At 43.1% G+C, this 25,433-nt stretch overlaps 1 protein-coding gene across 1 annotated transcript in view; it reads left to right on the top strand.

The window, feature by feature from the left end:
* The window catches only part of Csmd1 (CUB and Sushi multiple domains 1), a 1,555,368-nt gene that overhangs the window by 1,241,409 nt on the left and 288,526 nt on the right, over positions 1 to 25,433 (top strand). The window contains exons 13-17 of the mRNA XM_051170014.1: positions 11,134 to 11,316; positions 11,943 to 12,269; positions 13,585 to 13,779; positions 18,317 to 18,455; positions 21,996 to 22,183. Of these exons, the coding sequence (XP_051025971.1) occupies positions 11,134 to 11,316; positions 11,943 to 12,269; positions 13,585 to 13,779; positions 18,317 to 18,455; positions 21,996 to 22,183 (1,032 nt within the window). The remainder of the gene's footprint in view (positions 1 to 11,133; positions 11,317 to 11,942; positions 12,270 to 13,584; positions 13,780 to 18,316; positions 18,456 to 21,995; positions 22,184 to 25,433) is intronic.

Raw genomic sequence — 25,433 nt, 5'->3', positions numbered from 1 at the left:
CTTGTGACCCAGTGCAGAGTCGGTATTTGGGTGACACAGTATGGAACATATGGCTTGATCAAAAATCTTCTGCCCTCTCTGTGAAGCATCAGGCCACAGTGTAGGTTCTTGGGACCCACCTACTCCATGCATTCCGGACACCTCTGGGCTTCTTAGCAAAGAACAGGTCCAGGAAAGGCTTTCTGCTCAGAAAGTAAGGTGAGGAAAGATCAAGTGAGAGCCTTCACTGAGCAGAGGCTGTTCTTTATTCATTTCAATGGCTAGGTAGGGGAGCCTGTAATTTACCATTGAGCCTGATGTTTCCTGAAGTCCCACTCCCATCCTCTTAGATGATCGACTACTTTTCATACTGTGTTCACATCGCACATACTATTCTTTTATCCCCTCTTCTATTGTCTCCCTAGAGCACTGAAACCATAGGAAGCCTGTGCACAGATGAGGGAGAGTCAGGAGGATTGGCTCCCGCGGGGCTCCACAGCTTCCTCTGCCAGCTGGTGAGCCAGAGAACCCACCAGAGTCAGGAAATTCAAGGCTTGGAAGCAGGAGAATTGATACTTCAGGTCCCCAAGTTTAAAGGCCCAGGCATTGGTAACCAAAAGCAGGAGAGGATGAGGTCATGGGTCTTGGAAAGACAGTTCTAGTGCCCTGTGTGTTTTTTCTGTTCTGTCTCTTCATGAACTGTATGGTGTCTGCCTATAACAGCTCAGACGAAGCTCTCTTTCTCTTGCTCCTTCTCCTATTCTTTACCTCTCCCTCCTCATATTTCCATTCTTTGATTTCTTCTTCCACCTCTCTTTCTCCTTAGTTTGGTTGGTTGGTTTTGCTTTTGAGATAAGTTTCGTCCTATAGCCAAGGCTTCCCTGAAACTCACAGATATCCTTCTGCTGCAGTTGCCTGAAGGCTAGGAGTATAGGTACCTGGCCCTGGTGTGCATCCTGCGACCAGCTTCTTCACTGTCATCCTTTCCTCTCTACTCCCATAATTCCCAGCTGTTGAGGACCAGTCTTTTGTTTTTTGGTTTTTTTTTTTTTTTTTTTTTTTTTTTTTTTTGTAACTGACTAAGGAACTATATGACATTTTACCATCTAGTTGGAGTGACACATAAAAGCAGGCATCACAGCTTTAAAGTTGACAGGATGGAGACACATGTCAGCTCACAATGAGCAGTTCCTGCTAGTACCAGAGAACACTACTTCCCTTCGGAATGCATAAAGCAATATTTCAGTAAAAACGTGCATTCCTCTAATGGTGTGCTTAGGGAGCTCTTGTCAGTAGACTGTCTTCTCATAGCTCTCCCTGTAGGCCAGTCCCATCAGCCAGAAGTGCAGATCATTTAGGAAAGGCCCGTCAAACAGAGTGCCTATAAAAGGGACCCATCCAGACCTGGTGGAGGGTTCCTGTGTGAGGGAGAGCAGGTCGCTGCAAAGACTGGCCTTTAGCAGCTATCCTTAAAAACACCATGTATTTTTTCTTAAAGTCTAGCAGTTTGTTGGAATTCCATTTTTAAGAAAAAGTTGCAGATTGTGTATACTTGAGGACTGAAGTCCATGTCCTTGGGCTCTGATGTTGGGTGGCTCTGACTGGAATGAAAGCAAGGAGGGATCCTGTGTAGCCCTCAGTTTCTGCCTTCTTTTTTTGCTGGGCTGGGGCCTCATGAGTTCTTTGCTCTTGGCATAAAGCCTGGAGACTCTGTCTGAGCTCATATGGCTGCTAACCAAATGGATTAGGGTGAACTCGAAGGCCTCATTTTAACCAGTTCATGAGAGCAAATGTTCAATTTTCAAGTACTGAATTACTTTAAGAAATTGGGATGGGGGGAGGACTTCCACACTGGCACATTGATATGGCAGGGGGAGGACTTCCACGCTGGAGTACTGGGATGGCAGGGGAGGATTTCCACACTGGAACACTGGATGGCAGGGGAGGGCTTCCACACTGGAGGACTGGGATGGCAGGGGAGGACTTCCACACTGGAGCACTGGATGGCAGGGGAGGACTTCCACACTGTAGCACTGGGATAGCAGGGGAAAGACTTCCACACTGGAGCACTGGGATGGCATGGAAGGACTTCCACACCAGAGGACTGGGGAGGAAGGGGAGGACTTCCACCCTGGAGCACTGAAATGGCAAGGGAGGAATTCGACACTGAGGCACTGGGATGGCAGAGGAGGACTTCCACACTGGAGGACTGGGGAGGCAGGAGGAGGACTTCCACACTGAAGCACTGAGATGGCAGGGGGCGGATTTCCACACTGGAGCACTAAGATGGCAGGGGGCGGATTTCCACACTGGAGCACTAGGATGGCAGGAACATAGTTTAGCTGACCCACTGGGCCAGCAAGTAGTGTGGGACTTCACTTCCAGAGACACTTATGCTGGAGCCCTGTGCTATCAGTGGAGTAGAGATCATCAGGCTTGAATGACAGTTTTACAAATACACATCTCTAAAGAAGTACATGTGGAAAGAGGCAACCATGCCAGCTCTGTACACCCAGACTGATGAAGCCCCCATGGGCAGACCAAACCTGGTTGTCTAGAAATCATCTGAGCATGTTCAAATATACAAACGATTATATAGTTTTTGTTCAAATATGGGGCCTGATGCTAGAGAAAAATGGGAAAAAATTAACGTTGAACAATGTGTAAATTATGCACGGCTACTTCTCTGCTTTATTCATGACATCACTTCAATGTGGCAGGGATGGGGTAGGTGTCCTACTGTACCTGGTAAGCATGGGGAAGGTGTCCTACTGCACACGGTAGGCATGGGGTAAGTGTCCTATTGCACACGGTAGGCATGGGGTGGGTGTCCTATTGCACCTGGTAGGCATGGGATGGGTGTCCTATTGCACATGGTAGGCATGAGGTAGGAGTCCTATTGCACCTGGTAGGCATGGAGTAGATATCCTACTGCACCTGGTAGGCATGGGGTAGGTGTCCTACTGCACCTGGTAGGCATGGGGTAGGTGTCCTACTACATAGGGTAGGCACGGGGTAGGTATCCTACTGCACCTGGTAGGCATGGGGTAGGTGTCCTTTTGCACATGGTAGGCATGGGGCAGGTGTCCCACTGCACCTGGTGGATGTGGTGAAGGTGTCCTACTGCACCTGGTAAGCATGGGGTAGGTGTCCTACTGCACCTGGTAGGTGTGAGGTAGGCATTCTACTGCTGTCATTCTGGACACAAAATGCTGTATTGAATGCAGTAGACTCCAGGTAGCTGGGTAAGGGCTAGTATATTCCATTGGAGCAGATTTAGCCATGTGCTCAGGAGAAAAGGCAAATGTGCAAAGCTGCCTTAGTGAACCTATGATACCTGGCTCTGCAGAAGAACAGAACACACACTCAGTGGTCACTTTAGCAAACAGAATTAAACATTAAACAAATTCAGTTTGTTTCAGAATGAAAAACATCACCTTTTATCTTATTCCAGGCCCTTGACCTTGTAGAAACATAAAAGCATAAATGAAAGTCAAGACAGAACTGTAGGGGAGAAATAAGAGAGCAGTGGGCTACAAGGTTGAAATGAGAGGGCAGTGGAGTGCAGGGTTGCTCAGGGGACATTATAAACTCACTCAAAAATGGCTTTATGTCATCCTGTATAGTAAAAATTAAAAATAAAATAGAAAATCAGGGAGCATACTCTAGCCTCAGTGAACTCATGTCTCATCTCACCTTAGATGAAGCCCCATGTTTTCTGTGTGTAAGAGAGAGGCAGAGGGCTAGATGGCTCAGACACAACCTTGGAGGAGTGAGTCCATGCCTCTCTTGGCCAGAGAGAGCAATGGAGGGTGAATGTCTCTATTTAGGGCAGGTGGTGTCTCCTTGTACCCATAACAGGCATGGCAGAAAGTGCCATGGCAAACCTGAGCTTCAGTCAAAACAGGTATTTTAAATCTGTCCTTCTCTGCTCTGAGTGCCACTGGTCCATGGCAGCACAAATGGGCTGCAGGGGAGTCACTTAAAGAGTCCCTGGGAACTGTCATTTGGCTTCTTAGGAGCGCCTTAGCTCTGGCTGGTTTTACAACAGAAGTAGGACAACATGAAGAAGTGGCGGCTGTTTTTATTTATGTTTCCGACTCATGATTTTTTTAATTGCTCTAAATATGGTATTTTTATCACCCATGTCAAAATCTCCTCCCCCCCCATTATGTTGATCGATTTCCTCCTAAAATAGCATTTGTCTTTATTTACCATGAATTATCTTCCAACTTATTCTAAGGAGAATGATACATTAATTTCTATTCTTTCCAAAAAACTAAACACAAGTCAACAAATGTATTAAATCTACAGTGACTAAAGATTTCAAGGCCTTCCTATCTGAGAGGCTTCCATTCCACTGAATGGCAATTTTGATTGAAATTAAATTCTGTTTACTTTTTATTTTCTGTCTCATTGACACTTGGAGGCAGAACTATAAGTAAGGACATAAAGTCTGTAATTGGGAGAAGCCAATACTTCCTTGCTGTCTCCAGGACTGAGAAGCTCTGACACTGTGGTTCCAGGCTCATAAAAAGGAGAGATGGGCCAGGGTTTGCCCTCAGAGATGGAGGGCTGGAAGTAGAAGGACCTAGAATTAGTTTCTTTAAAAAGTTGAAGGCATTTTGTTTTTCATGGATATTTATTGGAGTGATACAGATGTTTGGGTGCCTTTTGTGTGCATGTTTACATGAGGTTGGGTGTACATATGCATACATGTGTGTGGAGGCCAGAGGTCAACTTAGAGGTGTTCTTCAGAAGCTATGTACATTGGTTCTTTGAGGTAAGGTGCACTGGTTTTTGAGGTGAGATGTCTCACTGACATGCAGCTCACTGAACATGTTTGCCTGGTTGGCCAGCAAGAACCAGAAATCACTGTTTTCACCATTCCAGTGCTGGAAATACAAATTTAAAGTACCACATGAGGCCTTTTAAATGTGTGTGATGGGGACCCAAACTTAGGTTCTCACTCTTGTACAATAAGCATTTTCTCCTTCTCCCTTGGCAGTATTGTTTGTTTTAGTGGCCATGGTGGTGGTGGTGTGTGTGCTGCTGGAAATGGAATACAGGCCTTGTCCATATTAAGGAGGTCCCACCACAGACATATGTCCTTATAGTTTTGAAATTTGGAGCAATAAAGACAAACAAAAGAAGTCAAGCATAAGCTGGTATGTTTTGCCAAGAGAGAACTATTTTCAAAAGCCATACCCGGTTGACCCTGACCTCAACAGCCTACAGTACGACCACAGAAGAGCAAGAGATAGCTTGGCATTCCCAAAGGCCCAGGCATGTTGGCAGAGCAGAGGACTGGCTTCCCGTGAAACCTTGATGCTGGGGACATGTCATCAGACCCTCATCTAGCCAGGCAAGACTGCTTCACATCCAGGCTGGTACTAGCACCAGTCTTCAGGACCTGCCCTTAGGACTTGCAGTTGCACTGAAGGCTAATGACCCAAAGTAAAGGGGGAGCATGTTGACAAATGAATATAGAAGAGAAGATCTAACTGTACTTCACTGCCCACATGTGGAAGCAGCTAATGTGCTTGAAGAATATGGAAACTGGGGTATGCAGAGCCCAGAGCATCACTCAGTACTATAAACACCATGTAATAACAGCCACAATATGCTCTGAGAAGCTAAAATGGACTACAGTGAGAGCCTAGCAAGCTAGAGATGAGGAATGGGCAAGGGGTATGCCAGGTTTGGGCGGCTATAAAATATACTTTCAAAGTCAATATGGTGTTGCCATGTGGGCATGAAAGCTCACAGAGTGGTGACACGTTGTATGAGTCCTAGGGCAGCCTATGTGTCTGCTTGGTGGGGATGCAGAGTGCAGGTTGCCACACCAACAAACAGAGGACACAAACAGAGCAAGGCTGTCCCTGGGTGCAGACAGGCTGAGGCAGGGATTCCGCACCTCTTGTTAATTGTTACTGTGAGCTCAAGAGTACCTTGAAATATTAAGGGCTTATTTTTCCTTGAAAAATTCTGCAGAATTAAACACAGAGGTGATAAGAGACACATTTTAAACAAGCTTATGCCCCTGGTGGGGACATGCACACTGGCTGGCTTGGGATCTCCTTTGCATCCTGAGGTGTGACCTTCTCAGGCTGTGTGTAGCGAGGAGGGGAAGAGAGTATGCTTCACTTCTCACTAGCCTTCCTCAGTTCCACCCATTTCCCTACCAGCCTTCCCTTAAACAAAAATACATTGGTTTAAGGCAGCATTCATGGATTTTTTTTTTTTTTTTTTTTTTTTTTTGGTGTGTTAGTTGATTTGTAGCCAAATAAAATCTTGATACCTGTAGGAAATCAAATTCAGGTTTCTGAGTGACACATTTCCAGTGACCTTTGAAAAAAGTGAATCATTCACTTATGAGATTACTTAGCCATTTTGTGCTGGTTGAATTTATCAGTGTGCTTATATGCTTTGCAGACTCTAGCCATTCCCCTGTAGTCGTTTTGGAGGAGTGTGTACAATGAACTAACTTTGGTCTCTTTGTGCATAAACCTTTGCTTTCATCTGAATCAGAGGCTGTACTTGGGAAGCTTCCCAGCTTCCCCTTGGATGCCAAATGCATCACACATTTATCAAAAGCATGTATTGCCAGAGGTCAGGGGACCATCCAAATCAGCTGCTCATTCATATGTTCGATTTTTAGGACAGTGGCCGCACTAGATTACAGTATTCATGTGGCCCAGAAAAGATGAGTTCTCAGGGAAAGGGGTGGATTCTTCTCATACCACCATCATGTGTGCACATAGAAGCAGTGTTCACTCCCTAGGGTTCCCAGGAATGGAAGGACCATGGAAGCTCACTATGGTGCAGGTTTCTACTCTCTAGAGCCTGCTTCTCCTCACCTGCTCTGAGTTCACAGACTTCTCTGTTCTGAGTTGGGTTCCAAATTGCCAAAGGTTCTTTATTCACTCATCTCAACTATGCTCTTCAGTGCTAGACTGATGGTTCCTTCAGATTGCACTGAAGAGTCCTTGGCTGCCTGGGATACAGCATCCTCCAAGATCCCATCCTTACAGGTGACTGTGCAGACTATGCTTTTAGACAGGTGCAGCAGAAGAGACAGAATAAGAGCACTTTTACTTAGCTGGGAAAAAGAGTGCTTGCTGTTGCTCCCTTATGTAGGTCACTCCTCAATCCCAACCTCCAAACCAAGAGGAGGAAGATTCAGAATCCAAAGTAATATTACTTATTTTTCACCACTGACTCCATCACAGTAACTCACAGATGGATGAGGGGGATTTTTGCTTGTCGGGAAAAACCCTTCCCTCTTAGATTTTTCACTCTAAATATAAGGAATCAGAAATCCCAGGTACTGGAATAGAAGGTTGAAGTTAATGAGAAAAGCCAGCGGAATAGGCCCATAGAGAACACTTTATGCATGAGCATACAACTAGTGAACACCATTTGTGGCCAGGCATACCTCTATAACCCATACCTTCCCACCAACCTTGCTGCTGCGTGTCTTAAAAACAAACACCTTGAGGGCAGGGAATGGGTCAGCTGGCCCAGTTCTTATACTCTGAAACCTTAACAAAGGCTATTGTTTGACTACAGGCTGGAGAGATGGCTTAGAGGTTTGGAGTATGGTACTGTGCTTATAAAAGACCTGAATTTGGTCTTCAATATCTATAGCAGGAGGCTCACAACCACCTATTATTACAGTCCCAAGGCAACAGATGTCCTTTTCTGGCCTCCATACCCTTTGTATCTATGTACATAATCCTTGACCACATGCGCACACATGCTCGCTTGTGTGCATGTATACATGTGTGCATGCATGCATGTATGCATGTGTGTGTGTGTGTGTGTGCGTGCAAATTTTAAAATGCTTGTCATTGACTAGAATGTTCTTCAAAGACTAGAATCTTGCTAGAGTAAATGTAGAGCCCACACATGAGCAGAAACATGGCTGTGGCTGGCCAAGCAGCTCAAAGATCTTTACACATAGGCAGTGGCGGATGCCAAGTGGAGTGTTCAAAAGAGAAAGGACATGGTTCTTCCATCATTCTGAATGTGTATTTCATGGTAGCATCAAAGGACAAGTTCAGAGTGATGACATTCACTGAGTTATCACATGTCTCTGGGTTAGTTCAAAGCCTTTCAAAACCTCCAGAAAAAAACAGTCTGTAAACTCCGATGAGGAGGATAAGAAGAAGAGAGAGGATGGAGGTGAATAAAAAGGAACGGAGAGCTAGAGGAGGGTCATCTAGCCTCAGCGAATCTCCTCCCTTAGGAAGAAGGATGCCATGCACACAGAGGTGCCAGAATGCAGCCCTTGCTGCAGTTCATTCTCAGTCAACAATGAGTGGCAATGGCTCGGAAACTTGGATTCTGTTTTTCTATATATCACATACTATTGTGAAAGCTATTCCTTGGACTTTTATAAGCACAGATTTTTTTTTAAAGTAACAAATAAATTGATGTGAATAATATCAGCAAAGCAAGGACTCCTGTCATAATTCCCAGTGCTGTGTGATGGCACTCCTGGCTTTGGGGTTTGGTGAAAGTTCATGGTTTATGAAATGATATAAGCTAAAAGTTTTAGGTTTAGTTACCTTGTTAGCTCAGATACAGGGGTGGGTGGCAGGTGGCTACTGAGGACAGTGTGAGACAAGTTTGGCCTGTCAGATGCAGTATTCGGATTCTCCATAAGCCTGAAGTTTTAGTCAGCCGATCAGATCATTAGTGCTAATGGGTTTGGGGGGACATCACACTACAGATAGAAGTGGCATTTAGACAGAACAGAAAGGGGAGGTTTGAGTAAGAAGTATCTGTAGTGTCCAGCTAACTTCTGACACTTCTAGCTGGGAATCGTGGGAACCATCACATGGAAAGGTCATTGTGGTGGTTTCTGACTTAGAAAACATGAACAATACAGTATGCTCACACCCAATCCAGAGGCACCAGAAAGTAGCCACCCAGAGGTGCTTAGTTTGAGACAGTTAGGGGACTTCTAAAGGGTAAAGGAGAAGGTAAAAGAATGAGTCTAACTAGTGAGGCCCTGGCATGATCATACTGATAAAGACCATGTGATAAGGAACTCTTGGTAGACACAGAAGTCACCAAAGTGGTCCTCCATCTACCTGACATGTGCGGAGAGCTGCTGAGGTCAGGACAGGCACAGAAACTGTAAGGTGGGATGAATGGTGATAGTTGCCACTAGTGACCAAACTTACATAGATTCTGTATGCCCAGAGGTGTTGTATCAAAATAATTATGGCTTGGCTGATCAGGGAGTGTGGCTTTATTTGGTTATGATCGCATTTTGTAGATCAAACCTGTTAACCTACTAATTATCAGAGTTTATCATAACATTTGAATAGCATTTCTCAGAGGTTTTTGCCTTGCCAGTTCCCTTGGGCTACAGTTTGTGTGGTTCTTCTAATGTGCTTTCTAGAGTTCTGTCTGAGGGCAGCAGCACATTTTTGCAAAGATATTGCTCTTTCCAGGTTCCACTCTAGATGAGAAGAAATGGGCATTGCATGGACAAGCTTAGCTGTCAGCTCACTGTTTTGGTTTACTTGTGTCTCAGAACGGTTATACCAGCTTTTAAAAATGCTCACCTACATTCAGAGAATGGTGAACCCCCTTGCTCTTTTATTATGTGGGTGTTTTACAGGTATGATATAAAGTATCAAGTGAAATAAAATTTAGTAGGATGAATGTTAAGCCTGTAATGTCATTCTAAGAAACATATTTGTAGGAAAGCTATTGAGATTCTCAAAAATAAATACTTTGAAAAGTTCAAGGGAAAATAAAGTGAAAATTGAAAGTGGGGAAATAATTTTTAGCTTTTCTAAAGGTGATAGTTAAAAAATACCTTGAGATCATCATGGAGACTCCAAGAGACTTGGGCATAGATATTTCCACAAGACAGGGCAGCCCTCCCAGGAAATGAGGGAAAGTGCTCTAGTTCAAGGCTCTCCCTTCTGTCCTCACATTTCTGGGAAAGGATTCACTCGTGTCATTATTTTCTCTGAGGATTTGCATCTTTTATTCAAGTGTGAATTTTGTTTCCAAGTGACATATCCAAGTCGTCATCAGCATGTGATGGTCATTTGGACAGAGACTTGACTCCATCTGTGTGGAGAGATGTTTGACTCCACCCCTGGAAGATGTGCTAATCTGCACAGTCATGTTCCTCTTCTGTTCTTTTGATCCCATCAAGTTACCGCAAGGAGCTGCATCAGAGATGTCCACCTGAGTGTGTTGTAGTCCTCAAGTGAAAATCTGAAATGAGTGTCTATTAGGTCAGAAATTTGGGAGCATTGTCCCATGTGAGCAAACTATCTTCACCACGTCCCCACAAAGGGAAGCTACATGCCGTGGTGGCTGAAGCTCTGTAGAGTCTGCGTTATTGGTAGTTCCTGGACTGTGTCAATAGTTTGTAGAGGATGTGGCAGAGATGGGTTCTTCAGGTAGCTGCAGGCTTGCCTTTAGATAGGAGCCTCTGCATCTTCAATGGAAGAGACAGTCAGACACCTCCTGGCCCTTAGCATGAGGGGCTCACAAGCAGTTGGCTCTCAAGACTATTTTACAAAGTAATACCTGAATAATATCTTTTGGCTGGTAGCTTCTGTATTGTTAACATTTGAGACAATGTCTGTAAATTCTTTATAGGACTGCTGCATTCACGCTCTCACTTCCTTGCAGTGATATTTTGAGGAAAGGGATCCAACGGCATGCCTTCTTCTAAGATTGTAGTCAGGAGGTTCATTCTGCATCATCAGTTAATTTAATAATCAGTTAAGAGGAAGAATATTCAAATATATTAGCTTGGTTTAAATATCCTGGTGGTTGCGATCGATCTTATTTGCCTTGTTCATAGCCCGAAGCATGTATTAAAACTACATTAGAGCTTGTGTCTTAGTCTTAGCAATGGCAGGCAGGTAGAAGGCCGGAAGTCCTGGGAAGTGGCATCCATCATCTGTGATGCTTACTTGATCGCCTCTGCATAGCCATGTGCCCCTTTCATCCTGGATTTTATAATAAAATATTAGATAAATGGAGACTCTCTTTGAAAAAATTTTATACAATGTTTCAATGCACAAAAGGAGACAGCTCTTTCTGAACATGCTCAGTTTACCAATGTTCTTTAAGGGGTATTCAGTGGTTTGTTAATTTCCCTCTCCTCAGAAATCGAGAAGGGAGGCTGTGGCGACCCTGGCATCCCAGCCTATGGGAAGCGAACTGGCAACAGCTTCCTGCATGGAGACACACTCACCTTTGAGTGTCAGGCAGCTTTCGAGCTGGTGGGGGAGAGAGTGATCACCTGCCAGAAGAATAACCAGTGGTCGGGCAACAAGCCAAGCTGTGTGTGTGAGTACTGCATGGGGGGCTTGTGCATCAGTCATAGCGGAAGGTGAGTGTGCCAGAGAGGGGGCCTTGGTGCTAGCTCAGGGCTTGCTTTTCCTTCACCCTGCTAAAAGCAGCTGTGCCTTGATCCTGTCTGCTAGGTAAGGAGTTGCTGAGCCTTTTGTTTGAATGGAGGACATAGCGACCACCATCTCCACCAGGAACTCACACGGACTCGGGGGCCTTAGGCGGTACCTGGGTATGAGCTGGTTGTATGAGCCAGGTGACAGTGGCCACTTGTAACTCAGTTCGAGAAGCAAGTATAGTGTTTGAGCCATCAAAATTTAGGTAGTATTGTCCAAAAAAAAAAAGTTTCACTTGTAAGTCAATATAGCAATGTGATCTTTTTTTAGCCCGTACTATAGAATTGTCTTTAGGAGGCATAATACTCAATTATCAATAAGTTCTAGCTGTCCTTACAGATGAAAGGGAGAACACCTGAGTTCCAGCAGACAGAGCTGAGAGAAGCGGCCTTGTGAGCCCTGCCAGGAAGATTGCCATTCCAAGCTGTCAGCAGTTGTGTTCACACAGCAGTGCTTTGCATTGGGACTGTGTCAAAGGTCTGGAAATATTTTTTCATGTCCCCACAGTTTCGTGCTTCTTCAATTTCACGGCATCTTCTGGAATCATCCTCTCACCAAACTATCCTGAAGAATATGGCAACAACATGAATTGCGTCTGGCTCATTATTTCTGAGCCTGGAAGCCGAATCCACCTGATCTTCAATGATTTTGACGTGGAGCCTCAGTTTGACTTTCTTGCTGTGAAGGATGATGGGACGTCTGACATCACGGTCCTTGGAACTTTTTCCGGCAATGAGGTGCCTGCGCAGCTGGCCAGCAGTGGACACATAGTGCGCCTGGAGTTCCAGTCCGATCACTCCACCACAGGCAGAGGGTTTAACATCACGTACACCAGTGAGTTGGCCACATAAGCACCTCTCCCATGCCCCACTGTGATCACATGCACACAAACTAAGAATCCAAGGACCACACCTCAGGACTATAAAAATAGCCAGAGTAGCAAAATTATACATCACTGTGATAAGCAAAAAACCCACATTGCTCTTACGGGCTATGCCTCAGACACTCAGAGCAGATCTCTCATACAGCTTTTCTCTGTGTCGATCAGTCCATCATCCACCCATTTATTATTCATTTCCCATGAAACTTTGCATACATCCGTCACTGTCTGCCTATTCATGCAGCCAGGTATCATTGATTCATCTTTCCATTCATTTATCCATCAATCGGTCCATCATTTCCCATCCACTTATTCTTCGTTATCCATCCACCCATGTATCCATCTATCCACTCACTCATTCACCCATCCTTCCATTCACCTACTCATCATCTGTCTATCCATATACCTATCCTTCTCCTCATATCCATCCATTCATACATCTTTTATTACTTATGGACCCTTCTTCAGCAGCCTTCTATCTATCCATCCATTCTTCATTACCCGCTCATCCTTCATTATACACTGTCCATCCCTTATTATTCTATTCTGTTCTATTCTATTCAATTCATTTATCCACCAGTCATTGTATCTTTCTGTCCTTCAATCTATTCATGCAGCAATACATCCACCTAAAAATTGCATGCTCTACAGAATACTAAGGAGTGGTAAAAACACACCGATGTATGAGGTATCAAGTACTAGAGATAAGAATAACAGTTCCTGGAGATACCTGGTGGGTGTTAATCTGGCAGCTAACTTTCCTTTGCTTCTGTTTTCTCTTTTCAAAAACATTTGAAATAACGAAGGAAAGTGCAAGGTGATAGAACTAATATCAGTAATGCTAAATTATTCAGTGTTTAGAACTTGGCCATATTTATTTTAATTGGTGTTAACAATTAAAGGATATAGACAGGTCTAGATAATAAGATTTCTGCCCCATATCACATGGTTAGGCTAAGAGCAGCCCTCTAACAGATCAGAGCTCTTCTTATTGCTATTTTCTTCCCCTCTTCTCAGTACACAGTGAAAGTCAGTTCTACCAGCAACATGCTGTGCAGATGATAGACATAGGGCTTGGTCTCTACTTCTCCCTCATCCTCTCCTTCTCACGTACACTGATATCCAGTTGGTTTGTGGAATATATCTACGGATGGCACATACAGGATTTTGTTACATTGTTCTCTTATAAGTATGATGTTTCTTTCCTTCTCAGGACATGTAGTTACTATCCAAGCATCTGTATTTACTGACTTTTCTCTCATGATTCAGCATTTGGTCAGAACGAGTGTCATGACCCTGGGATTCCTGTGAATGGACGGCGCTTTGGGGACAGGTTTCTGCTGGGAAGTTCTGTGTCCTTTCACTGTGACGATGGCTTTGTGAAGACCCAAGGTTCTGAGTCCATCACCTGCATTCTGCAAGATGGAAATGTGGTCTGGAGCTCTACCGTCCCCCGCTGTGAAGGTGAGCGAGCCTGTGACCCAGATCTTCAGAAGGACAGCAAACAGACTGTTAACTTCCCAGGTTCCCTTAACAAAGGCCCATAAAAGTGGCTCAAATGTGGGAATTGCTTCTTCCAAGTCTATAGCTGGACATCTAAGACCAGGGCTTTTGTGGGGAAGGTCCTTCTGGAAGCTCTGGGAGGGAGTATTTCCTAGTGCCTGTCAGGCAAGGTTCCTATGGCTCCTGATACCCTGTGGTGACCTTGGCTTGTGGGCTATTAGTTAGCTTGTGCCTTTATACCCACCTGTTGTTTTCCTATGTGTCTGTTTCTCTATTCATTTCCTTGATAAAGCACATTCATACCTGATTAAGGCAGCTCTTCTGTTTAAGATTCACCTGACATCTCATCATCCCATCTCCAAATGTGAGCCCATTCCAAGTACTACAGACAAGGGAATTGAGCAGATCAGCCACATGACTTTAGTTGCTTATTTGGGTTTTATTATCACAGCTTACAAGAATATGACCTAATTTTCTTCTCGGCGTCTCTTCATTACCTATGCAATGAAGCTAGAGGAAAACAGTGATAAGAAGAGATGCAGCCTGTAAAGTGATTGCTTTTAAAATGTCGTGTCTCAGAATTTGTTCACATCTTCATGGTCACAATCCTCCACTTGTGAAGAGCTAAGGAAAGCTTTCATTTCAGAGTTCTTTTCTGTAAATGGCAAAGAGATAGAAATTCAAAGGCAAAACCAATATGATATGATCAGTAACGATTTATAAATGTTGATGAGATAGGTTATTGGCACGCCTGTGGGGAAAACCCTGATGTCCCCGCTCTGTGGTACTGAGGATATATGATGGGCGGTGTCACGAGACGTACAGTTCCTGTCGCCTTTTGAGCCATGACCTGTTTTTTAGAATAGTAGACTAGCACCACAAGCGATCTCACAACCACAGACGGTGCTGCTGATTAGTGTCATTTGTACAAGTACAAGAGCAAAGACTTAGAAACATGGAAAGCTCAAATCACGGAAAGCTCAAATCACGGGGCTTCTTTGGTTAATTAAGTCACACCTGGATGCCAGGACTCACTACCACTGCAAACTTTGCAAGATCAAAATCACCTTACTGAAGCCTTATTCTGTTACAGAATGATTACACAAAGATACATATGCTAATGAAAACATTTAACTGTGCTGCTTAGTACCACATAAACCTGTATAATGAGTCATGATGTACTACGCCTGAAAATATCTAAATAAGTAATAGCTCATGCTAACAAAAACCTAAAAGGTGTTAAGAGCTATTTGTTAATTAAAATTATAGGGAACTATTTTTGCTTGGCTCCTATTTCTCCTGTTTTTCTAATGTTATCACATTTCTTTTAAATAAGCAAACAGAAAAGGTTTATGTAAACTGAGGACCTCTTCCCTATGCAGTTCCATCACTTCCCTTCTGCAGGGCAGAAACAAGCATGGCATAATGCCACCAGTCCTGTGACCTGTAGGAGGTCTAAACTGAGCTCGACTCAATGCACAGATCAGCAGCTGCCAGCACAGTGGCCTCATCTGCCGAGCCCTACCACCATAGATGCCCGTTAATACTTTTTGGGTGTGTGTGTGTCTAGTACGCTGGAGTTATCCTGCCCTAGACCTACCTCCAGAGTTATTGTTTTATAAATTTAAAAAATGTTTTGAAAATTTTAAATATGCATGTAATACATTTTCATAAAATCCATGCTCATTCCCTCCCTGACAATTCTATCTCCCACCTACCTCTTTTTCCGCCCAGCTTCATGTACTTCTTTTTTAAACTCACCAACTCCACTGCCCATATGTGCATGTGTGTAGGGCCAATATGTAAATTCACCCTTGTGGGCTCTCAGGCTGATGAGGTGGGCAGCCCTGTTTTCAGACCGTGTTCTAACCAAGCATTTATGTTGACTTTGATGCATAAATGACTTCGTGAGAAAGATGTTTAAGATAACAAGGCTCCGGCCTCTGCTCTTGACTGCCCAGTTTTCTTGTGCCTTTGTGGGCAATAAACTGTATAGGGATGTACTGTAAGCTGTGAGGTGAGCATTTGCCTGAAGAGTAAGTGGGCTGGATCAAGGCAGGATGAGAAGTCTGGTAGGAGGGGAAGCTGTCAATCACAATAACAATTGGTGGAAGAGTCTTCCCTCTTTAGGAAGAGCCAGGCCCAACCCCATGAAGTGCAATGCAAACTCTAGCTGGGGTTGTTCAGCAAAGTAAACCTTTAAGAGAGGCAAGGGGTGATAGGTGACAGAGTCTGGAAGTTTCTGTACTCCAGGAAACCCGATTACTCATTGCAAATGAGTGTCTCTCAGGGCAGGTGAGTGCTCTGATAATAGTTGAATAGAGTCCCCAATCGATGCAGCTGCTGAAACTGAATAAAGTTCGACTTTCAGGAAGCAAATTAGGAGAGAAGAAAGGGAAAGGCAGGAGGAAGTGAGCAAGAGCAGCAGTGGCCTAAGAGGGATGCGGAGAATGCCACATTCCCTATAGAATGTGGAGATGTTCTCCTTACTCACAGAATATGAAGCCTCTTGCTTCTCTGACAGAATATGCAGTCTCTCATGCCCCTTACAGAGCAGTCCTGTACAAACAGCTTCTTGGTCTCATAGAACACTCCTATTTCTTGTGTTTCTCCAGGACTGACTTTTTAAATAACTCACATTATTAGCTACATCAAAGATGAACATTTTAAAATCAATGTAACCCACAGGCTTTTTTGTATTAGAATTAAAGTAGCGTGAGTAACAATAAGAATAAAACTAGAAGAAAATATGTAAAATGGAAAAATACCCTCTAATTAATTGTGAATCAACAAGAAATATGGACCCAAGTGACATCCTAACCAGGACCATGCACAGAAGAAAGCTTTCAGTTAGGAAAGATGTGAAGTACATACACAGGTGTGAGGGAGCACACTCAGATGTGAGGGAGAACACCCAGATGTGAGAGATCACACCCAGATGTGAGGGAGAACACCCAGATGTGAGGGAGAACACCCAGATGTGAGGGAGCACACCCAGATGTGAGGGAGCACACCCAGATGTGAGGGAGCACACCCAGATGTGAGGGAGCACACCCAGATGTGAGGGATCACACTCAGATATGAGGGAGCATACCCACATGTGACCAAGATTTAGAGCAGCACACCTAAATCCATGTTCAAAGTGTAACATTTGCAGGCCTCCAAGGAAGGACAAAAAAAAAAAAAAAAAAACAATCTGGAAACTAACTACTCAGATTTATAAATTAAAAGAAAGACAAAAATCTGTGAGAAGGTTATTCTAATGATAGTTAACATTAAAAAATAATCCAAAGTGAGTGTGAGTCCCTCGCTGGTGTCACTAACAAAGAGGCCCCAGTAATTGTAAGGAAGAAACTGGGGTGGGGTGGTTATAACAGTGAGGGGTTCACAAGGGACAAATGTTACTATAGTAACAATATAACTTCAGACAGATAGAGTCTTACCACAAACCATTCCGGCACATTCCAAGATGCCAAGGCCATCCCAGTTGCAAACCATGTGGCCTCAAAGCAGAGCTCTCTGTGTTTAGCCTCTCCCTTGCATCCTTCACTGTGACTAGGTAATATCTGGGAAAGTCCCAGGAACTGTGGGAAAATAGCTCTTCAAGAAAACATTAGCGCTAGGACAATAAATTTAAGGATAAAACTAAATAATAAAGCTTAACATCATTATGAAATTGATGACTTTTTCAGCAAAAATATAACGTATCAATAAGGAGTGGTGTAAATAGGTGGCAGAGTCTAGAAGCTTCCCTGCTCCAGGAAACCCAACTGCAGATTGAAAATGACTCTCTGGCAACTTTACACAACTTGTGGGTTGTGTAAATAAATTACCCAAGAAAATATTGTCTAAGCATTCTCTTGGACCATACGGATCTCTCATCTTAACTTGTATATTCCAAATGCCCTTTCCTCTGTAGTAACAGGTCATTTTATGATAAAAAAAAAAAAAAAAAAAAAAAAAAAAGCCTAAAAAGAACTAACACATTATTTACTAAATTTTACTACACTGGTTGTGATCTGTAATATTCATTGGCAATTACATGTCATCTGTGCATAATTAATACAATGAATAGACCTTGGCTTGATTCTGCATGGAGCAGAGCATCCCAGAACACTCAGTTTCAGACTTGAGATGATTTTAAAGCAGATGAGAAGGTACTTGTGTGAGATACACATGATGGTTGCATGCACCTCAGCAGAGTGAAGGTTGTTGGAAAGTGACATCCCTATAGGTCATTTAACACAGACATCTCAGATGTATCCAGGGTTTTATAGCAGAAAAACCTAGCTTAGCCCACTGTAAAAGCCCAGAAAGCAGCGGGATATACCTGTTGACTTCATCCCATATGGCTTCCTGAAGGATGTTTTGCTTGATGTATAAACACTGATTCCCATGAATAACCAACCACACAGTGCCCACCTCTAGTGAGAGATTGCTGTGCTGTGCCTTCCTGGATTTGACTTTTTTCTTGACAGATGTGTATATCTTCTTCCAGCTCCATGTGGTGGGCACCTGACGGCTTCTAGTGGGGTCATCTTACCTCCAGGATGGCCAGGATATTACAAAGATTCTTTAAATTGTGAATGGATCATTGAAGCCAAAGCAGGACATTCCATCAAAATAACATTCGACAGGTGAGACTAAAACCTTTTCCACTGCTTTGGTACCTGGAATTTCAGGTACACTTCCTGTGTTGTGTAAATAGAGCTTAAAGCATCAACACGGTCCAGTCCCCAGGGAAGATGGGGAACAAGGACCAGGGTCGGAAACACCCATGCTGTGCTCATGGTCCTGCTATCCCGTGGGCACCGTGAGGTCTCAGCTCTGGGTTGCCTGTGGGGAAGCATCTTGGATGGACATTTACTGGTCTTACCTAGAGTCTGTTTTGGGAACTTGGGATTGGGAGCTTGGCTATGTGCTGTTCCGTGGAAGCAGCTCTCCACCCTGTTGCGCCCTTCTCTATCTTGAATGAAATCACAGAAAAGACTTCTTCAGTTCTAGAGAGGCCACCAGCACCGAGAGGCAGCTGAAAGTTGCAGAGCCAGTATCAGGGTTAGACTAAGAGCCTACCCAGTGCCCATGAGCTGCTATGACAGGGACACAGTCTGGCTTAGCAACCTGAACATATGATAATGATATGCAAAATTAAGTACACGGTTCAGGCTCCAGCATGAGACACTCTGCCATTCGTCTCAACACTGAAATCAATTTCAGGTCTGTAAAATATGTATATTTTGTGCAATATATAGATACATACATACATACATACATACATGTAAAACACATCTTTGCTTAAAAGATTTAGTCTCTGACAATTTGTGCTCCATGTTGTAATACTATTAATTTGTTACCTCAAAATGTATGATATCTTCTTCCTAGTTTTCCAACAATTCAAAATATCAGGACAAAAAGTCTTAAAGAGGTAGTTGAACTATCATTACTAATTATTTTTTATTCATAATTACCCACATCTCTGTTCGGATGGTCCTACTTTTTAGTAGGATAATTGTTCCAAAAAAGGGAAAACGATCCATGTCTATTGATGAGTGACCATTCAGGCAACATTAATCATTAAAAATATCTGTAAGTTTTTGATATGTGAAATTTGATGTTCTGGTAATCCTTACGCTTCCTTTCATTGGAGAAAAATTGAACTAAACACCCTCAGGTCAGATACATATCGTTTAGTAAAAGTATTAATTTCATGGTCTCATTTGACCATATAATATCAGTTGCTTGAAGGAAATTTCATGCTAAAGTATCCTTAGTGTAATATTTTCAATATTATTTTTGTATAATATTGCGTTAATGCTATCTGAGTGGCTAATATTCCTAGGAATTTTAGACATTAAACCTAGATGCAATCAGTGCTCAACTCTTTAAAGACGAATTTTTTGACACTGTTTTAGTTAGTTCTTGGTTCATCACTGATATTGGGTCTGCAAAAATAAGATTTGGGTTCTGTACAGTTGGTCTGGCCATGCAAAGATGTGAGGCTGCCTAGCATGACAAGCAACGAGAAGTTACAGGTTTTTTAATTTGTATTTTTTAAAAATAATTTATTCAGATTACGTCCTGATTGTTATCCCCTCGCTTGTATCTTCACGTTTCCCCCCACCTCCCTCTTTCACCCTATTCCCCTCCCCTAGACCTGTGTCAGAAAGGGGACCTCCTCCCCTACCATATGATCACAGCCTATCAGGTCTCATCTGGATAGCCTGCCTCCCCTTCCTCTGAGTTCCACTAGGCCTTCCCACCAAGGGGAAGTGGTCAATTAGGGGACACCAGAGTTCACGTCAGAGTCAGTTCCCGCTCTCCTCAAAGCCATGGAGAATGAGCTGTCCATTGGCTAGATCTGAATGGGGGGGGGCGGTCTAGGTTTACTGCATGCATTGACCTTGGTTGATACATCAATTTGTGCAGGGCCCCCCTGGCTCCAGATCTTCATGGTCTTTTTGTGGGTCCTCTTGGTCCTTATATCTCCCCATTCTTCCATACCACTCTCACCTGGAGTTCAATAGTGAGCTCCAGCATCTGTCCTGATCCCGCACTGAGAGAAGACTCTCAGAGGACATCCATGTTGGGCTAATATCCAATTATAAGTGTATACACCATGTATGTCTTTCTGAGTCTTGGTTATCTCACTCAGGATAGTCATTTGTAGTTCCATCAATGGGTGTATTTTATTAGTCCTAGCTGTCTGAGGTTAAAAAACATGAAAGTTTTTCCATGAAGATTCAAGATCCCAATGCATGATTCCATGCTTCTGCAGAGCTTTGGAACTTGAACTCAAATACCTGGTGCATCGCAGCATCTTTAGAACAGCTGTTTAAAGTAATAAAGTCAGAGGGGCTCCACCAACCTCATGTGCCATTCTGGTCTAGCAACCCAAGACACATTGTTTGAATTCCCCCGTATGGAAGAACAGAACTCAGAGCGGCAGCCTAGTTTTTGTAGAGAACATAACATTGCTGTGCCTTCGCAGAGCAACATCCACATTGATGATGAACAGGTCGGTGTCGTTAAATAAGGCTCAGCATCCTTTTGCTACTGTAGAGATGTTCAAATAAACTGAGCTGGCTCCCTTCTCTTCCTAGCAATAGTCAGAGCCCAGCAGGGGAATGGTGCCCTATCTTCAGACGCACATTTGGCTCAGTTACCCAGTGAGTCAGAGGCGTGCGTACAATGCCGAGTTGCTCCCACAGAGCCAAGAGAAGCACTTGGAAACCGAGTTAGCTCTTGGAGGATGAGATGGGCTCATTTAAGAAATTATCTCAGTGCCCAGAATGGCGCCATCATTGCACCGAGGGGACCTGGGTGCCTCAGCTTTATATAAATATAATTGCAGGCTGGGTTCACTGGAAGTACAAGCAGAGTTAAACACTATCTGGAAGCCGTCCTGGCTTTCCCAAATCATTATGGCATCACTGAGTTTCTGAAGTAGCAGTTTGTTCAGTGTTGGTCCCTCAAGGGTTGGTGTGAATTTAAAAAAAAAGCACAATGTGGTTTTCAGGAAAAATATTTAAATAGCATATGCTGTGAAGTCCCTCTTTCCTAACGGGAGCATTCTTCTTCAGTGCGTCTATTTCAAGATGTCTATAACATGTGAAACAGAGGATTGTAAAAATGGTGCAAAATGTGTAATCAGGGACTGTTTCACTACTGAAGGTTGTATTGTACTGATACTTCATCAATCTCTCTTAACCGGTCACCCTCACCCATGTATCTGTCACATGTCTACGCATCACCTATTATATATCTAATATCTATGTATCATTGGTGGTTCTATGTACCTATCATCTAATTACCTGAATAGCATCTATTATATAGAATATATGTAAAATATATTATATTATACACAATCTGTTTATCATTTATCATCTATATAACATCTGCCCATCATCCATTTATCTGTCTTCTATCATCTATCTGTCTAAGGGAACTTACATAGTTTACATATTTTTTTCCAGAGGTGGATAATGACTTTCTTTATAGTCTGTTGTTTTATAGATAGAAAACAGATATGGTAGCAAGTTTACGGTGTGCTGTCTCTTCTTGCAAACAGTACAATATATACATATATATTTCAATGACCTTATCACTTGACATCTTACTAGGAGTGACACAGTTGGGCAAGTGTGTAAGGTGACATGACTCTGCTTGGTTTTCCCCAGGTTCCAGACAGAAGTGAATTATGATACTCTGGAAGTACGGGATGGGCCAGCCAGCTCATCCCCACTGATCGGAGAGTACCATGGCACCCAGGCGCCACAGTTCCTTATCAGCACCGGCAACTACATGTACCTGCTGTTTACCACTGACAGTAGCCGGGCTAATGTTGGCTTCCTCATCCACTATGAAAGTAAGTAGTCCCAGCTGGCACCCAGGACAGGACACTGTACCATAGGTGGTAGGGGCACCTGTGCTTGCCTTTGTATGTGAAGACAAATGGGCTGATTCCATAGATAATCTGAGTGTCAAGTAGTTTCAGAAAGTCTCCTACAGAGTGTTTTGGAGGGTGGGATATTGCTTTAGGTTCCCTAATAAATATCAATAACCTATTACAAAGTAAAATGATATAGTCATTATTTACTTTGATGAATTGTATTCTCTTAGTACACATTAATGTTATATTACTATATAGTATATAATTAGTAAGTATTAATATAATTGTTATAGTATTACCTTATTATATACTATACAATATACTATATAACATATTATACACACACACACACACACACACACACACACACACACACACATATATATGTGTGTGTGTGTGTGTGTGAGATATACCAATTGGCTAGAAGTAATACAGGGCATTAGGACATTTTACTAGTGCTGTTTCCTGAGTGCTCACTGGGCTCAGTTGCCAGGGTGCTGGGCAGAACACCCTGGTCTGTGAGGTCATGTGAGTGGGTTGCATTTTCCAGGGTGGCAAACATTAGATCAGAGGCGGAAAGGAATTAAACTCCAGCTGTGTCTAACAAAGGCCAAGTGGTTGCTGTGAGCAGTTGACAGTCGGTAGGCCGTGATGGCTGCAGTGTGTTCCACAGGCCAGTCTCAGTTTCCTTTTCAGGCTGGCCTCTGAAGTCATGAGGAGAAGCTATATCATTTTATAGCTGTATTTATATAAATAAACTTTGGACACCCACCAGGGGGCTTCTCCATAGGAGTTGGTTTTTAACAAGAGTCAACCAAAACCAAAACCAAAAAGCTGCTTCAGGCTTCATTGAGAGTGCCTTAACATGAAAACAGAGTGAAGACATCCCTAAAGGAGCCATGACTCTGTTGGGCAGAATATTCTTATTTTGAGACTTTAATCAAAAGTAAATTGCCTACATTGTAATGGTAGCTATATATTACACATGCACATGATTTTATACATGCATGATGGGGATATGCCATCTTCTTTAGTCTATTCCTGCCTTCCCTCTTCCTCCACCATCAACTCTGCTAACCTCTGACAGAACCTCTGCTAGTCAGCCATAGCAGCACTCTGGATGCACTTCCCTGTGTTTTACATATATACACACTGTACATATAGGGTTATGATAGTTCTCATTAAAAATGAATGATAATAAATTCTAACTCTGGTAATTCTTGGACCAAAAGCTTGTAAATAAATTAATTATACAATACATCTATGTGTGTCTATATATGTGTGTATGTATACATATGTATGTATACATTGTGAGCCACCTGAAGAGATGGCTCAGCAGTTAAAAGCACTTGCTGCTCTTACAAAGGACTGGAGTTCAGTTCCCAGCTCCCACATCTCTCAGCAACTTCAGCTCCAGAGTGTCTAACACACCACAATCTTCTGAAATCTCTATGTACCTGTATGTGTATCACACACAATGATACATTTGCATATATTCAACATATACATAAAATAAATCTTTAAAAAAAATAATAAATTTAAGAGTTAAGAAATTTTCTCTCGTGAGTGTGTGTGTGCGTGTGTGTGTGTGTGTGTGTGTGTGTGTGTGTGTGTGTGTGTGTGTGTGTGTGTGTGTGTGTGTGTCTGTCCAATTATACCTTCTTGGAGGGAAGGCATGCATATAGACACTTTAGTTACCCCAGTCTGTGATTGACAGCTTACACAAAGTAAGACTCATATCAACCACATGGGAATGTGAGCAACACAAGTTGACTATGAAAACAATCACTTGCCTTTGCTTGCCAAGAAACACCCTCATTGTCACCTGTTTGCAAAGGCCCGAGGGGAAAAGAGGTATGTTCGTGTCAGATTTAGGTCAAATGTCAGCACTTGAATGTTTTGGCTGAGAAACTGAACAGAATCAAAATGCATCTCTCTTCCCAAAAGCTAGCCATTGGTCTCTCTTTTGTTTGTGATGTGAGGTTGAGGCCAGGGCAGGTGAAGTAGAGTTCTGACAGTGTGTTACTGTGTGCACCCACCCCAGAAATCCTGATCACACCAACCCCAGTCCATTCTTGGAGACCTGGCTTTGTTTCTGTCACTCACTCTGCAATCCTGTGTGTGCACTTTCCCACTTCTGGGTTTTGTGGGAATTCTTGGACCAGCCCTGCTTTAGGCAAATTGATTATTAAATTTATGGCTATAATACTACAAACACACACACACATGCGCACACACACACACACACACACACTACATTAGAAACATAGTGTTTTCATATTATTCAACTCACATCTGTACTATTGTTTATTGTTTTTTAAAAAACAAACAAAAACACTCAAGCATGAGCTAATTTGCTCTTGAATAGCCAGTATGACTTTCTAGTTGTCTCTCTAGATTCACTTCTGATGAACAATCAACACAAAGTTCTGATTTGCTTTCCCTTAACTGTTTTTCTATTTTTGAAGCTAAGTTTGTATGGAAAGGGGTTTCATTATAAATTATGAATTTCACTGTTGTGTGAAGCCATCATCCCGTGGCTGCTTCCACATCAGCAATGTGAGAGCATGTTGTGCAGGTCGTGAGGGTCAAACGTGTTTCCATAGAAAATGGATATGTGTATGGTGAGAGAAGAGATGGAGAGCAGAAAGAATGAAAAGGAGAGGAGACGGGAGGACAGTGTGAAGAGGAGGAGGAGAGGAAGAGACGAGGAGAAAGAAAAAGGAAAGGAAGGCAAGAAAAGGATAAAGGAGGAGAGGGTGGGAAAAAGGAGAGAGAGAGAGAGACATGAGGAGATGGAGGGAAAGGGGAGGAAACAAAGGGAAGGGAAAGGGGAGAAGAGAGGAGAGGAGGACACAGAAGAGGGACTTAGAGGAGAGGAGGGGGAGGGGCGGGAAAGAAGAGGAAGGAACAAAGCAAAAAATGAGAGGATAGGAAAGGGGAGAGGAGAAGAGGAGAAAGAAAGGGAGGAGAGGAGGAGATGGAAGGGAAAGGAGAGGTGAGAGGAGGGGAAGGAGGGGAGGACAGAGACATAAAGAGAAGAATAAAGGTTTTGCAGACTGGTGCTCACCAGTGATGACCCGGGCCATAGCACCTGCTGTGGTGCAGTTGGTGTCATTATGCTTTGTATCTATGGAAACCCTGACCCATTGTTTTTAAGGACCTACAATGACTATATAAGGAGAATAATTATAGGTAAAAAAAAAAAAAAAAAAAAAAATGCAAC

The sequence above is a fragment of the Acomys russatus genome, chromosome 27 (assembly GCF_903995435.1).
Source record: "Acomys russatus chromosome 27, mAcoRus1.1, whole genome shotgun sequence".
Taxonomy (NCBI): Eukaryota; Metazoa; Chordata; class Mammalia; order Rodentia; family Muridae; genus Acomys; species Acomys russatus.
The sequence above is the reverse complement of the archived record's forward strand: the minus strand, read 5'-3'. Positions and strand labels throughout refer to the sequence as shown.